The sequence below is a fragment of the Salvelinus sp. IW2-2015 genome, linkage group LG18 (assembly GCF_002910315.2).
Source record: "Salvelinus sp. IW2-2015 linkage group LG18, ASM291031v2, whole genome shotgun sequence".
Taxonomy (NCBI): Eukaryota; Metazoa; Chordata; class Actinopteri; order Salmoniformes; family Salmonidae; genus Salvelinus; species Salvelinus sp. IW2-2015.
The window spans coordinates 35267339-35283641 of NC_036858.1; the positions used below are offsets into that span (position 1 = coordinate 35267339).

The following is a 16303-nucleotide window of genomic DNA, read 5'->3' on the forward strand; positions in this document are numbered from 1 at the left end:
TGCCGACAGCACAGTTTATGCATCTTCAGGAATAGATTTTCTTTAGGTCTTTGGCGACTATATGAACACTACGCCACTCCAAACATTTATTTTAGGGTTCAGCCCCACAGGTTTGTTCCAATAAGCGTCCCACTCCTGACGTCATGTCTGCCGGAGATTGGCTGTTCAGTTCTGACACTAACTCCTGCCCTTACACAGTGAAACTTTTTAAAGAGTTTTCAATCGCATCTGCAGGGTAAAGTATTGCACAAACGTAGCCATAGCAGCCGTAACATCTGCTGCCCAGCTCCCCCCTACCCTGCGCAGAGATAAAGCAGTGCTTTATTCCGTTTTAGACCCATATTCAGGTTTTTACATGCCCTCTTTTATTTTTTACTTTTTAAAATTAAGCCTACGTTTTAGTTCTTGTTTTTAATTTGGGTTGAAAGGCGAAGCATAGACAAATATACTCAGGGATATATAACTGTTTTACTTGCTATAAAGTTACAGAAGTTTTTATTTTCCAGATACGGACCTTCAAGGAATTTATTATAAAGTTTCCAAAATAGTATATTGTCTTTACGCGGATACGGAGTGGATATGGCTTGGATCAGATGGGACCTATTATTTTCTATAGGTTTATTCATTTCACCGACATTTGTCTCCACGGATCAGAGTGGCTTTAGGAGATACTACGTGTTGCAGCCAGGACCGAGCGGGACGGACAGAGTACATGTGAGTTCCATCTCTTCGCGCTCCGGTGCCACGGGACAGCCCCATGCCTACAATGTGGAGCTCTCGGCCAGTTACAGTGGCCAGGTCCGAACCCGCAGGATGGGTAACCAAGCGAACCCGATCCCGCTTCGCCAGGACACACAGTTTACGCAGCATCAGCAAGTCATTCGGCGCACCAGCCACAACGTTCAACAGAGTCACCAAATGAAAATGTCAGGGTAAGATAACTTGCGGGTCTCTGAAAAATAGTTGATGTTACAGAACAGTGAATGACTATTGGCTACTTATCCTCGTGGATGGCAAGGTGGTCTGTTATAAAATATATAATGTCGTTGGGTCAACTTACTGTATAGTAGCCTACAGTATAGGCATGCCTGGCACCTGGTAAAGGAACTTGCTATAAGACTGGCCTACAACATTCACTATCATCAACATGATCATACAGCATGGTCTTAGGGTTGTTAAATATACACTGAGTGTACAAAACATTAGGAACACCTTTCTAATATTGAGTTGCACCCCCATTTGCTCTCAGAAAGGCTTCAATGCGTCAGGGCATGGATTCTACAAGGTGTCGAAAGTATTCCACAGGGATGCTGGCCCAATGCTTCCCACAGTTTTGTCAAGTTGGCTGGATGACCTTTTGGTGGTGGACCATTCTTGATACACATGAGAAACTGTTGAGTATGGAAAAATTAGCTGCATTGCCATTCTTAACACACTCACACCAGTGCGCCTGGTACTTACTACCATACTCCATTCAAAGGCACTTCAATATTTTATCTTGCTCATTCATGCTCTGAATGGCACACATACACAATCCATGTCTCAGTTGTCTCAAGGCTTAAAAATCCTCCTTTAACCTGTGTCCTCCCCTTCATCTACAATGATTGAAGTGGATTTAACAGGTGACATCAATAAGGGATCATTGCTTTCACCTGGATTCAATCTATGTCATGGAAAGAGCAGGTGTTCCTAATGTTTTGTACACTCACTGTGCATTATTAAATAAATAGTCTGTAACTTACAATACATTCTATATTCAATTTGATTCAGGTAGCTATTTGATCATATTTCTGACAAATTAAAACAACATACAATACTGTACTTGTTTCAGACATTTAGCCCAATGAATGTAATGTGTCAATAATGAACTTTGTTCACAACTTTCAAGTTGATACAAAATACATGTCTTAACATCCACTCAGTAGAGACAGAAACTAAAACAGCCAATTTAAAGTACTATCCTCAAAGGAAACTAAATAATAAAACAAAATGGCCCATATCCTGTTGTGTTCAGGAGCATGACCTCAATTTGCAGGGTCCTAGTCGCAGCACTCTCAGATGTATGATTAGTGGGGACATTCCCACACTCTCAGCAGGGGCCACCGGGCTAGGGGTGCCCAGCTTTACCTCCAATGAAAGGAGGCCCCTAATACCAGATCTGGCCCAGGCTTGGCGGCACAGGTGGGTCACTAGAACCACCAGTGTGTGAGTTTTAGCCAGTATGAGTTGGTCTTGTGTGTGTGACAGTGCTCTCTCTTTCTCTCTGTGTGTCTCTGGGTGTTATTGCAGGGTGAATGTCTGTGGAGGGCAGTGCTGTCATGGATGGAGTAAGGCCTCTGGATCGCAGCGGTGCACAAAGCGTGAGTATACACTACACTACATTACCACAGCCGAGCCACCGCTGCCAAATCGTTGCAGTTGTTCAAAATGTTTTTCCAAATTATTGACAACAGTCTGGATTCACTGTACACTCTTAGAAGAAAAGGTACTATCTAGAACCTGAAAGGAGAACCCTTTGAAGAACCCTTGTTGGTCCCAGGTAGAACCCTTTTGCTTTTCATGTTGAACCCTTTCCACAAGAGGTTCTAAATGGTTCTACCTGGAACGAAAAAGGGTTTTACTTGGAACCAAGAATAGATCTCCTATGAGGACAGCCGAGGGAACCCTATTGGAACCTTTTTTTCTAAGAGTGTACTTGGCACCTCATAACTTCTTCCTTTGGAAAATGTACACAATCGTCTTTGCTCGTGTTGTTCATCAGGCAGCACATGTGCCAGAACCCCAGCATCATACCATATAATATCCATCCAGTATACCCCCTCCCCTACTCTACTTGGAAACTCACCCAAGCATACATACGTATATGTTTTGAAGACGCCTTTAGCTGATTTGTAGTGCCAGATTGGAGAACAGCACCTTTCTATGTTGCTCTTTATAAGTAACTGGCATTGCTGGCAGTGGCTCTACCCACCTGGGAACAATGACGGGACTGTCAGTGTGTTATGGCCCGTGTTGCAGAGTCATGAGGACACTGTTATTGCATAGGACTGGGCGCGCAGGGCAGGCCGAAAGAGAAACAGGTTTAGAGTGTATTATACCTCTTGGCTCGGCCCCACCAGTGGGATCTCTTTCTTATTCGACCGTAAGGCCTTGCCAGCTGGTTATATAAGAGACAGACGGCTTTCTCTGCGCCGAGTCTGGTGGACCTCCTGGGGAAACCAGGGTTACGTTTTAGTCTAGGACCCCTGGTTCATATGTTTAATAGGCCCAGTGCGCCTGTTCTGCTCTACTCTGCTCTGGTCTACTCACACTTAAGACTGGACTGCACTTAGTACAGGGACTCTTTGTCGCTGCCTTGGTGCCAGTGGTATGTGTGTAAGTCTGTTTGGGTGTATGCGTATATATGGTGCCTTCAGAAAGTATTCATACCCCTTGACTATTCTACACTTTGTTGTGTTACAGCCTGAATTCAAAATGGATTAAATATTTATTTTTTCTTACTCATCTACTTAATGAGAAAGTGAAAACATGTTTTTAGAAATTTATGCAAATATATTGGAAATGAAATACAGAAATATCTAATTTACATAAGTATTCACACCCCTGAGTCAACACTTTGTAGAAGCACTTTTGGCAGCAATTACTGCTGTGAGTCTTTCTGGGTAAGTCTCAGAGCTTTCCAAACCTGTATTATGCAACATTTGCCCATTATTCTTTTCCAAAAATGTAGAGCTCTGTCAAATTGGTTGTTGATCATTGCTAGACAACCATTTTCAGGTCTTGCCATAGATTTTCAAGTAAATTTAAGTCAAAACTGTAACTTGGCCACTCAAGAACATTCACTGTCTTCTTGATTTGGCCTTGTGTTTTATGATATTGTCCTGCTGAAAGATGAATTCATCTCCCAGTGTCTGGTGGAAAACAGACTGAACCAGGTTTTCCTCTAGGATTTTGCCTGTGGTTAGTTCCTTTCCGTTTCAATTTTATCCTGAAAAACTTTGCAGTCCGTAACAATTATAAACATACCCATCTAAGTGACTGGGTGTATTGATACACCATACAAAGTGTAATTAATAACTTCACCATGCTCAAAGGGATATTCAATGTCTGCTTTTTGCCCTTCTTTGCAAGGCATTGGAAACCTCCCTGGTCTTTGGGGTTGAATCTGTGTTTGAAATTCACTGCTCAACTGAGGGACCTTACAGATAATTGTATGTGTGGGGTACAGAAATTAGGTAGTTATTCAAAAATCATGTTAAACACTATTATTGCACACAGAGTGAGTCCATGGAACTTATGTGACTTGTTAAGCACATTTTTACATCTGAGCTTATTTAGGCTTGCCATAACAAGGGGTTTGAATACTTATTGACTCAAGACATTTCATCTTTTAACTTTTTATTCATTTGTAAACATTTTGAAAAACCTAATTCCACTTTGACATTATGGGGTATTGTGTGTAGGCAAGTGAAAATAAATCTAAATTGAATCCATTTTAAATTCAGGCTGTAACACAACAAAATGTGGAAAAAATTAAGTTTGTGAATACTTTCTGAAGGCGCTGCATGAGTATGTGTTTATCGTTCAGTGTTTAGTTGTTCGTGCGTCACTAACGGTGCAGTGCTGGCTCGTTGATAACATGCACGGATTTTTTTGTGGGACTTTTCTTTTTTTTTTACTCATTGGAATCCCCACTACTCTTGTCCAGTGTCCAATATCGTAGCTGTTCTCATTGGCAAAGGTTAGGTGGGGAAGTGGGGGCAGGCATGCAATGCACCATGAGGGAATGCTCTTGTTTACATGGGCACGGGGAACGCTGTGCAAGGCCTCTGGAAAATAACCAATAGTGGACATTCCTTCAGTACCCATGGTTTTGATTGGTCTTTTTGATGTCAGGATCAGAGCCCAGTACTCCCTACTGTAGCCAGATGCTGGAATCAGGGGTGGACAGGATGGAGTAATGCTGCGTTTAGACCTCATACCAGTCGGCATAGCGGGACAAGAAAACCAGAAAGAGCGTGACGGCAAAAGCAAACCAGCACAACGGTATGCGTTGCTATGGTGATTTCCGTAAACGAACCGTGTAAATCAACATCCGGTAGAAAACAAGGCTACCGCAGACGGCAAAAGTTTAAATATTTTAACTCTGCCTGCATGGCCTGTCTACTGGGGCAGCTGACGGCATTTACCGTGGCGGCTGACGGCATTCACCACCAGCCTCAACGACATTTACCGTTGTGCTCTCATTGAAAACAATGATATCCGGTGAAATGTTACAGAGAGTTTCAAGACTGCTTTAGAAAAACCTCCAAAGATCTTTGTGCCACTAGATTTATTTTACTGTACAGTTTCTCTTTCTGGAAAAATCTGTATGTTCTTGAAATATTTGTATTTTCTAAACTCAACCTCAGATCATCCGGTGTTCAGCACTCATTTGATTATGATTTTCCACTGGCTGTGATATTAATATTTACAGTAGTATAACACAAGGAGGCACTGTGAGAGGTTTTCTCTGTGATTACCATTAATCCATAGCATGAATTGCTTTAGACAACCCTACTAAATAGGATGAATAATGAAACTATGATTGATAAATTACTTTAACTGACCAACGCATATACTTGCCCCCCCCCCCCCCTTATTTCTTTATATTCTGCTTGTTTTTACCTATTTGAAAAAATATGATAGTCAGTCACGTGTTTTATGGATAGATTTCCATCTTCCTATATATCTTTTGCGTAATTGGTTTTTCAGGATCAGCTCTTTACTTTTCTCCACCTACCTTGTCATGGAAGATGGACTAGGTTGTAAATCCACCCGTTAAATGTTTAATGGAGTTTGATTTTCAGAACATCCCAGCCCCCCACCCACTACCCTCACCGAAAATGCCAACAAAAGGGTTTCTTAATAGAAATATATTTTGTTTGTTCTGGCAATGCCTTACACATGGCGCCAACAACCCCCAACCTCCCACCAAGGCAAGCTTTGAAATTTTCCAGATAACAAGTAGAAGCTGTGAATATCTTACAACACTTTACCACTAGGATATTTAATCCAGGATATTGTCCATGCAAAGCCACACACAATACATTCTCAAGACTTCATGTGCATTTAAGAGTAAGTGGAGCTCATTCTAACACGTTCCTTAAACAGTGACAGAGATGGAGAAAGCTGAAAACCTGGCCTATTTATTACATGGCAAATGGACCAAGCATGTTTAATCATAAAGCTGTTATTGGCATTCCTTATTAGATGACATCATGTTGTAACCACAACACTAATGTTGAAAATATGTTATAAATGTTTTGTGCCTTCGAATATTATTATTGTAATTGTTTTTGTCTTAATGGCATCCAGAGAGTTCCAGTCATGTGATGCAGATACTAAAAACTCCTCTCTGTCCTCTTAATGGACTGTAGTCTAATAGAGATTGAGCAAACATCCCAAGGATTTATTCAGTCTATTCCAGACGCAGAGCAAGTAGTCTAACGACATATGATTATTGAATTGCAGAGCAGAATAGCACTCTGTTGTCTTTTCTGCTAGGTTCAAGACTATCCACAAGAGAAAATGGCTTTAGTAATAATAGGCCTATAATATAGAAATGCATGTCACTTAGCAGTCACTTTAATACAAAAGTGACTAACAGTACAGTGAGTACATTCATTTTTAGAGTGTATAGGCCTTTGTGATCCCTGTGGGAATTCAATCCAAGACCTTGGAGTTGCCAGCTCTACGCTCTTACCAACACTTAGCTGTGTATTAACACTCTGGAGCAGTAATTTCCTGTTGTACCTGTTCACTAATTGTAGAACTCCAGTGTTCCTCTTTAATATTCCAGAAGTTCAATTCAAGAGAAAGAAAATAAAAAGAGATGTAGAAATGAAAGATGCAGTGATTAGTTTCACTTTTGTTTGTCTGAGAGAGACATGTGTTAGATGGTCTTTGAGATCCATTTGGCCTTAGGCAGCAGCACCTCCACCAGGCTCAATTCCTCCTCTTCCACTGGAGTTTGGCATGGCTATTCACAATGTGGAGCCGCATGGTAATCGCACGCTTTGAAAAGCTGCCCAGACCATTTCTCCCTTAACCGAGTGCAACCCAAAAGTAGGCAGTCCAGGCCAGACAAAACAGAACAAGAAAATATTTCACTTCGGCGTAGCTGCACAGCACAGCGGAGGAGCCGTCTTCATTTTTCATGAAGGATTGCTCAAGAAGAGGCCGCTTGAAACTCCCCCAAAATTAAGAGAATGTGACAGGTTCAACCATTTTATATATTTAAGCTCTCTTGTGCCGTTGCCTTGCGCGTCCCTAAAAAAACAGCACAGGGTGTTGAAAGCAAATGAGGCAGCCAGATACTATAGTGAGGTGGATAGGATGGACTCGCAAAAGTGTATTTGTGCTCTTGGTCCTCATCGTTATCTGAGGATAATTTAAGCAGGCTTTAGCGCTACTGGGCTAGTCCAACCTATAGGAGAAATATAAGGACTATAGCCTATTGAAAGAGGCAAATGACCTCTTTTGAAGATTAACAAGGAAGAGCTAAAAACTATAATGTAAACTTTTCCTTTACAGTATTAAGATGCTCTTGTAATCCATGTAAGTCCACCATTATATCATTATGTCTTTGTCTCTCAGTTGCCTTACCAGGACTCCCCTTTGCAGACCTCATATCAAGGCTTTATATTCCTGATTACTTGACGTTTTCTTTGTAGATTTCTTTGGTTACTCAGGGCTGTCAGGTTCACTATATATGCAGAAGTATGGGGACACCCCTTCAAATGAGTGGATTCGGCTGTTTCAGCCACACCCGTTGCTGACAGGTCAATAAAATCGAGCACACAGCCATGCAATCTCCATAGACAATCATTGGCAGTAGATTGGCCTTACTGAAGAGCTCAGTGGCATTCAACATGGCACCGTCATAGGAGCTGCCCTGGTTAACTGTAAGTGCTGTTATTAGGAAGTGGAAATATCTAGGAGGAACAACGGCTCAGCCGCAAAGTGGTAGGCCATACAAACTTACAGAACGGGACCGCAGAGTGCTGAAGCACGTAGCCAAGAAGCCGCACACAAGCCTAAGATCACCATGTGCAATGCCAAGCGTTGGCTGGAGTGCTGTAAATCTCGCCGCCATTTGACTCCGAAGCGTTCTCTGGAGTGATGAATCACGCTTCAACATCTGGCAGTCTTGATGGACGAATCTGGGTTTGGCGGATGCCAGGCGAACTCTACCTGCCAGAATGCATAGTGCCGACTGTAAAATTTGGTGGAGGAGGAATAATTTTCTGGGGCTGTTTTTCAAGGTTCGGGCTAGGCCCCTTAGTTCAAGTGAAGGGAAATCTTAATGCTACAGCATACAATGACATTATAGACAATTCTGTGCTTCCAATTTTGTGGCAACAGTTTGGGGGGGCCCTTTCCTGTTTCAGCATGACAATGCCCCCGTGCATGAAGCGAGGTCCATACAGAAATGGTTTGTCAAGATCGGCATGAAAGGACTTGACTTGCCTGCACAGAGCCCTGACCTCAACCCCTTTCGGATGAATTGGAACACTGACTGCGAGCCAGGCTTAATCGCCCAAGATCAGTGCCCGACCTCACTAATGCTGAATGGAAGCAAGTGGCTGAATGGAAGAAAATCCCCACAGCAATGTTCCAACATCTAGTGGATAGCCTTCCCAGAAGAGTGGAGGCTGTTATAGCTGTTTCCTCATCAAAGTAAATGTGCCGGAGTTGGCAAAACGAGCTAAAAAAATCATGAAGCAGAAACAAAAAAATGATAAAATAAATGATTTCACCTTCAATAGTTTGGGTGGACAAAGGGTGGACAAACTCCATATTAATGCCCATGATTTTGGAATGAGATGTTCGACGAGCAGGTGTCCACATACTTTTAGTCATGTAGAGATGTGTTTAGTCTCTTCATCTCCTCTATGCATGCATACCATCATTTTTTTCTGAGATCGCAGCCGCCTGCCAAGACCAGGCGAGCACGACTTGGACAGGTTTTTTTCCAAGTCAGAGAGCTAAAGGGAGGGAATTGAAAATAGATGGAGGAAAAGAGGAGGCTAATTCTTATCAGGGAAATCAGTTCATCTGTCCATTCTTAGACAATGGAAATAAGTGACACGATAGATGGAGAAAACAGAGCAGTTTTCATCCCAGCCCAGCACCTGGTGATTTATGATTAGTCTGCTGATTGAGGGGAACGTATCTGGCTGTTGTCATTGTGCAGCGCCCATTCGGATTCCCTGGATCTGGAGCAGCAGTTAAGTGGGGTGAGGACTAAGTATGGGCACAATACCATGGCAACAGGAATGTCTTAATTGACTTGGCTCTCCACCTGCTTTAGTGAAGTATAATGTCAGACAGTTGGCTGGAAGTTTACAATGCTGTCTTGTGTCAACTCCAGCGATAAACACAATGATGAATTATCATTTATAGAAATGGCCATTGAGGCCCAGACTGCTTGAGTCAGCATTGTAGCCACAGGTGCTCTGTCTCTATCCTACATATTGTACAGGAGGCGGGCAGAAAGACAGTTTATGAGCGAGGACAAAGACATATTTTCTTTCTTGTCAAAAAACAGTATTCACACAACTGCAGCACCCTTTCAGATCCAATTTAACTTTGTGGTAGAGAAATAAATCAAGAAATATAAACTTTAGGTCATCTGCTGCCCTGGGAATCAGTGAGACCTTAGGGATCGTTGTGGACAGGCTGTAGGATGGGGGGTTGTTCAGCTAATGGGACATCCCGTAACATCTGCACTGGATCATCGGCGTGCAACATTATATCCTGAGAAAGGTAGTATCGGTTGTATATCCACTACTATAAGCATATGATGTTGCACCTTGATTTCCCCAGGTGCTTAATGTAGGCACACACACAAATACATTTTTGTATTCCACGACAGACCCTTGCAGACTCCAGCAACACTCCCTATGAGTCAACCGAGGTGTCGTTTTATCAAAGTGGGACGTCACTTATTTTCCCTCCCCAGCTAACGCTTAAATCGGCATCACGTACGCCGTGCCCTTGTCACAGAACAGCGCTCTTGTGTAGCCCTATTCACAAACCGATGGTAGCCTTACTCAGGTCCAGCGGCGAAAAAAATAAAACCATTTACTCTACTCAGAAAAAAAACAACAAAAAAAACAAACGTCCTTGAGTGGAAAATTATAGTGTGGGGTATGAATAAACCAAAACATAACTTAGCAGGAGTGATGTAATCTGTGATGTAATCGCACCCTGATGCTTCTAAGGGGGGTCTCTTGTTGCACAGCATGCGTTTATTAGGTCTCATGTGTCTAAATAGCTCAGTCGGGTAAAAAAAGCTTTGAGCCAGTGGTGAGTCATTAGTAGACGCCTATTGAGAGTGAGAGGGATTTGTATTTGTTTTCATGTCCTTGGGCGATGCATGACTTGCTTTTTGATGCAGTTTGCTCTCTCTCTCTCATTAATCACTTTCACAAATCAAAAGGAACTAGTGATGGTAATGAGGAGTGTGGTGGAGGAGCCCCCCTCAGGGAGCCTGTGGGGCTGGGCAGAGACATTTGCTCTCACACTTCACACACACACACCACCTCTGGAATGATGGCTCCAATGAAAGCAAAAAAGTGGGTTTGATTTGATTATCTACAATGTGTGTGTGTGTGTATGTGGGTGCGTGCACGCGCATTGGAGTGTGTAAGCTTTGGCCACTGTGGCCTCGAGGCAGGCTTTGTAGTTGAAAAATGACAGTCCCAGTCCTGTGCCTTTTTAATAAGAGAAGGGAGCACAGTGTAATTACAGGCTACCTGCCAGCCTCCTGTAACAACTCAAACACACACACACACACACACACACACACACACACACAGTCCCTCTCTCTGATGCCCCAACCCACCGCACATATGTCATTGTGCCGGGGACTCCAGTAATTGATTACCGAGCCTCAGCTTGAGTAAAGCACTGTCAAACTCTCAGCTTTGGGAGGGTACATTCACAGTGTGGGGAACCGTGGAGGTGGTATTTACTTTGGCTGCTAATACTAATAACGAGAGAGAGACACGGGAATAGCTTTCTCCGACTGTGATTGTTAGGGATTTCGATTCTGTCACAGGGTTTTCTATCCCTGTCCCTCTGCCTTTTCCACGACAAAAATCTTATTATGAATGCTAAGTACTGTAGAGATTAATTTGTTAACCAGGAACAACAGCGACTCCATGTTTGGTAATGCATTATTAATTCATGATACTTTTGTCCTAAATCGTACATTACTTCTGGTTTGAGTAATGACTCTATGGCACCTAAATGAACCCCCACTACCTGAGTTTCCTCAATAAATGTCTGAAAATAGCTCCCTGAGACAACGTCATATAGCTGGCATTTAACATGGTATATTATGTCTACTTCTGGAGTTTGTATATGTTGTATGAGTGTGTATGTACACGTTGCTATCTCACTCTCTCTTTCTCTCTCTTCCCCCCCTATGTTTTGTGCTGCAGCCAACTGTCTGCCCCAGTGCCAGAATGGAGGAATGTGTCTGAGGCCCCAGCTCTGTGTCTGCAAGCTGGGCTCCAAGGGCAAGGCATGTGAACAGAACACCATGCCCACCTCCTCCTACCCAGCGCAGCCAGGGAACGGCCACACCAATGGACACACCAATGGACACAGCAATGGGCACACCAATGGACACAGCAATGGGCACACCAATGGACACAGCAATGGGCACACCAATGGACACAGCAATGGGCACACCAATGGGCACAGCAATGGGCACACCAAGGGACACAACGTAGTGCCCCAGCGGCCCATTCCCCAGCAAGTGCCCATCCTCCAGCAGGGTTATATCCCTGCGCCAGTCCCTGTCAGCAACATGGCCCAGATGACCCTGACTGTCAAGCAATCCCCCCACCTGGTCCGGCCCCAGCAGTGAGTATTCTCTCTACAAGTGCAGCATGTAATTGCACCCAGATCTGTGTGCTCGAATGCTGCTCTCAATTTACACTGGGGATTATTTCTCACAGGGAGCTATTCCCACGTCACTTCTATGAGTGCAGGAACATGTTATCTGATATTTCAAATAAAAACATACTCTCCAGATCTATCATTCATAATCAGATCAGTTAGATATGCAAAAGCAGCGGCAGGGCAAGATAAATAAAGGTTTCATTTTATACCATTACAAACTGTATTTTTACTAAATGTGTCGAATTTCTGTTCAATTTCAAGAGATTTCAGATTATATTTTGGTATGACACTCAGAGAGATTGTCTAGTGTGATAAATGGATGACTGAGCCAATGGCTGGTCTCAGTGACTCCTCTGACCCTTAAAATGACAAATGATCGGGTTGTCTAGCCAAACACATGCCCTGTGACCTCATCAAAGAGAGGGTCGTCAGGGCAGTGGAAGGGGGCTCCTTGACTGATGGGATTTCATTGGTTAGATCCAACAGTGATGTCACTTAATGGGTTAACCTGTTTTCATCACTCTAGTTTATTTAACACCTATGCCATTATGTCTAGTATAGGATTTTTGTATCACTCTTTTGTTAGTCTTGCGTATCCACATTGGTTGACGGATTGCAATGAGACATCGTTGGTGCGGTTGTAGGTTCAGTCATGTAGGATCAGTCATCCATGCTGTGCTGTGAGGAGTCTCGCCCCATCATTTTTGTTAAACACATAAATCATGGGAAAAAGTTTGTTACTGTAATGTCTGCTGGTATGGTTCAATTGAAAGGGTCAATCGGTGTCGAGAGCCTTACGACAGAAAGCTTTGTTTAACCGTTAACCTTTGAATAGCTAAAGTAGTGGGGGAATGTGCCATTGTTATTATAAGTGTCTGACCTCATAGAATACCCAGACTAACAGGGGGCGATTTGTCGGTAGTGAGTGCTGATTTCTCAGGAAAGATCAAAGTGTGATAGAAGAGGTTTGGATTTTAAATGTTTTTATTTAACCTTTATTTAACTAGGCAAGTCAGTTAAGAACAAATTCCTATTTACAATGACGGCCTACCGGGGAACATTGGGTTAACTGCCTTGTTCAGGGGCAGAGTGACAGATTTTTACCTTGTCAGCTCGGGGATTCAATCCAGCAACCTTTTGGCTGGCCCATCGCGCTAACCACTAGGCTACCTGCCGCCCCAAATTGGGCTTGTCTCTGGATTGGGCTCTGGCATTACTGGAGGTGATGGTCCTCATGTATTTGGTACACAGGGAGATTTAGAGCTAAGGAAATGGTGTGTGTGTGTGTGTGTGTGTGTGTGTGTGTGTGTGTGTGTGTGTGTGTGTGTGTGTGTGTGTGTGTGTGCGTGCGTGCGTGCGTGCGTGTGTGTGTGACTCCCCGAGCAGGAATTTCTTTGTGGTGCCAATATGTTCTTAGTTACACCCAGGAAGTTGGCTATTTCTCCTTTCTCTGGTTGTATAAAATGAAAATGGGAACTGTATCCAAGCATCCATTTTTTGAGTAGAATACTGGAACCAAATTAATCACATGGGATCAGCTCCAAATTCCAAGTGTGCAAGGTGCTGGGTCTGGGTATTGAGTCAATCAAGGAATCAGAGAATCAACTAACCGCAACGGAGCACTGACAAACGTGGATTTCCGCCTCGCTCTCTCGCTCTCTCTTTTTCCTCTCCGTCTCTCTGTCTTTCTCTCTCTGTCTCTCATCTGACACATTCGTGCTGATAAACTATGAGCGAGCTCTGTTTACATTTACTGGGTTCACTACGGTAGAGCGGAGTGTGCCGGTTCTCTTGGGGAGGACTTGGAATGGTAACAGGGGCCAGTGGTGGAGTGTGTGAGCGTGGCCAGAGAATTTGAGTGCTGAAGGTCGAGACTGCACAGGTTCACCCCCCAGTCAATGATCTGTTTATATAGAAATGAGCAAGATCTCTGCTCTGATATTTCAGACTACCAGGCTCTTGTAACCATTCCTTGAATAAAGTGAAACGTTGAAAAAAATCCATTTTTTTTCTATTTAATTGCACAGCCATTGCCAGCACACCCAGTCTTGCCAGATATTTTGTTGAGACTGGAATAAGATCTTATGTTTACAACTTCTCCCTTTCCCTCTTTCTTTCTCTCTCCCTCTGCCTACCCTGACTTTTCAGCTCTCTTTTGCTGGCATATTTAAAGTTTAGCTGCAGGAGACCCGTTGCATTTATTTGACAGAGTAACAACATTTCATGCATGCCATCGGTGGTAGAAATCCTTTAAATCTCAGACTGAAGCCAGATTCTGATTGGACTGTGCTTTGCTACAATGTTCAAAGCCCCCACCCGCAAATAACCCCAAACAAACATATTTGTGTTCATGTTGTGTCTGCTCCAGTCACAACAAATCATTGACCTTCCGTTGACCTCACACATTCCGTGACAATCCTCTTCCTTGTGTCCCAATTTCGTAAACCATCCTTAAACTACCTGTTTGTAAAAAAAATAAACATGACCTGTTTGTTTGGTCTGGCTATTATTAAAGCCCTTTGATGTCTGAGGCCACCTGCTCAGACTACAGCCAGCCTCCTAGATCAAGTCAAAGTGGTAAGAACAACAAAGAGTGGATGAGGCTCTTGTGTCACTGAAACCTTAGCTATGCCCTTGAGAGGAGACCAGCTTAAATAGATATACTGGTGTCAATGGCAATCTGCACCCATTCTCCTTAGACCCATACTCTCAATCCACCCCAGAGCTTCTCATCTAAACACAGGACCAGCTGGTTTCTGTCTCCCAAGCAGCAGACTAAAGTGCTAGAGAACAGATCTGTCCATCCTCTATTTTTCTCTTTCTCTCTACCTCTCTCCGTTCCTGACTCTGGGCATTTCCATTGAAAAGGACCCATGAGCACCAACATGTTGATAGTAGCGTATCAAATTGGGTGTCAATGAAAGCTAAGAGATTCTAATTTTGGTAGATTGAGGCATAGTTACATTTTTCAACCATTTTCCATCTTACAAATTAGGCATAAGTAAAGGCTTTGATTTCTGGATAAACAGATGGAAAATGGGTCTTAGAAAACGTCTCCCAGGAAAGTCTTAAAAGGTGTCAGAAATATATCAAAACACAATCATGTTGAGGTTAAGACCCCTGCCAACAAATAAATAATATAAATAACAACACTTACATTTTGTTTTGGAATTTATGAAATATTTATGAATTTATGAAATATTGCCTAGTTTATGAATTATTAAGTGATTAAAACGCGTAATTACGTTACCAGATCTGTAACGGAATTACTGCAACTGAATTGGCTACAATGGGTAATTATAATAGTCACAAACCACAGTTGGGTCACCTGCTACTGTCCTCCCTTCCACTGGCATACTGGTATGTTCAGCTCATCATTTTTGTTTGTTGACTTTCTGTCGCTTGTTGGTCAAACCAAGAGTGTTAAAACAGTCTAAATCTGGACAACCCATGCCTTTCTCTCTCCCCCTTTCTCTCTCTCTCTCTGCCTCTCTCCAGTTAATGTCACCACTCCCAGCTCTTAGTGACACATACCCATGAGCCCCCTCTCTTTCCATTTACTGTAACCACCCCCCCACCCACTAAGCACTGACCGACACCGGACGTCTATGGAAGTTGAAAAGTTGTTGAAATTTGGTCAGTCCACCCTGGCCAGTCCCTGGACCAAATTTGAACCTATCATAGATGCATGTTTCACAAGTTTGGATAGTACAGCACAGTACTGTATAGTGAGTAGAGCACAGTAGAGTACCATACAATACCGTACAGTACTGAGTACAGTACAGAACAGTACTGTATAGTGAGTAGAGCACAGTAGAGTACCATACAATACCGTACAGTACTGAGTACAGTACAGAACAGTACTGTATAGTGAGTAGAGCACAGTAGAGTACCATACAATACCGTACAGTACTGAGTACAGTACAGAACAGTACTGTATAGTGAGTAGAGCACAGTAGAGTACCATACAATACCGTACAGTACTGAGTACAGTACAGAACAGTACTGTATAGTGAGTAGAGCACAGTAGAGTACCATACAATACCGTACAGTACTGAGTACAGTACAGAACAGTACTGTACAGTGAGTAGAGCACAGTAGAGTAATACAGTACAATGTAATACAGTACAGTGAGTAGAGTAGAGTATACTCCAATACAGTAGTACAGTATAATACAATACAGTACAGTAAGGAAAATTTGAGTAGAGTACAGTATATTATACTGTTGTGAACTATACTCTACTTTACTGTACTTTACTCGACTTCAATCTACTGTACTGTACTCTAGTCTATTCTACTGTACTGAACTCTACCCTACTTCTACTCTGCTATATTGTACTGCAAT

General features: G+C 42.9%; 1 protein-coding gene across 1 annotated transcript in view; it reads left to right on the forward strand.

Moving 5' to 3' along the window:
- The first annotated feature begins 228 nt into the window (after positions 1 to 228).
- The window catches only part of LOC111977916 (latent-transforming growth factor beta-binding protein 1-like), a 129966-nt gene continuing 113891 nt past the window's right edge, over positions 229 to 16303 (forward strand). Inside the window, 3 exon segments of the mRNA XM_070448489.1 lie at positions 229 to 932; positions 2290 to 2360; positions 11493 to 11919. Coding sequence (XP_070304590.1) covers positions 580 to 932; positions 2290 to 2360; positions 11493 to 11919 — 851 coding nt within the window. The 5' untranslated portion in view covers positions 229 to 579.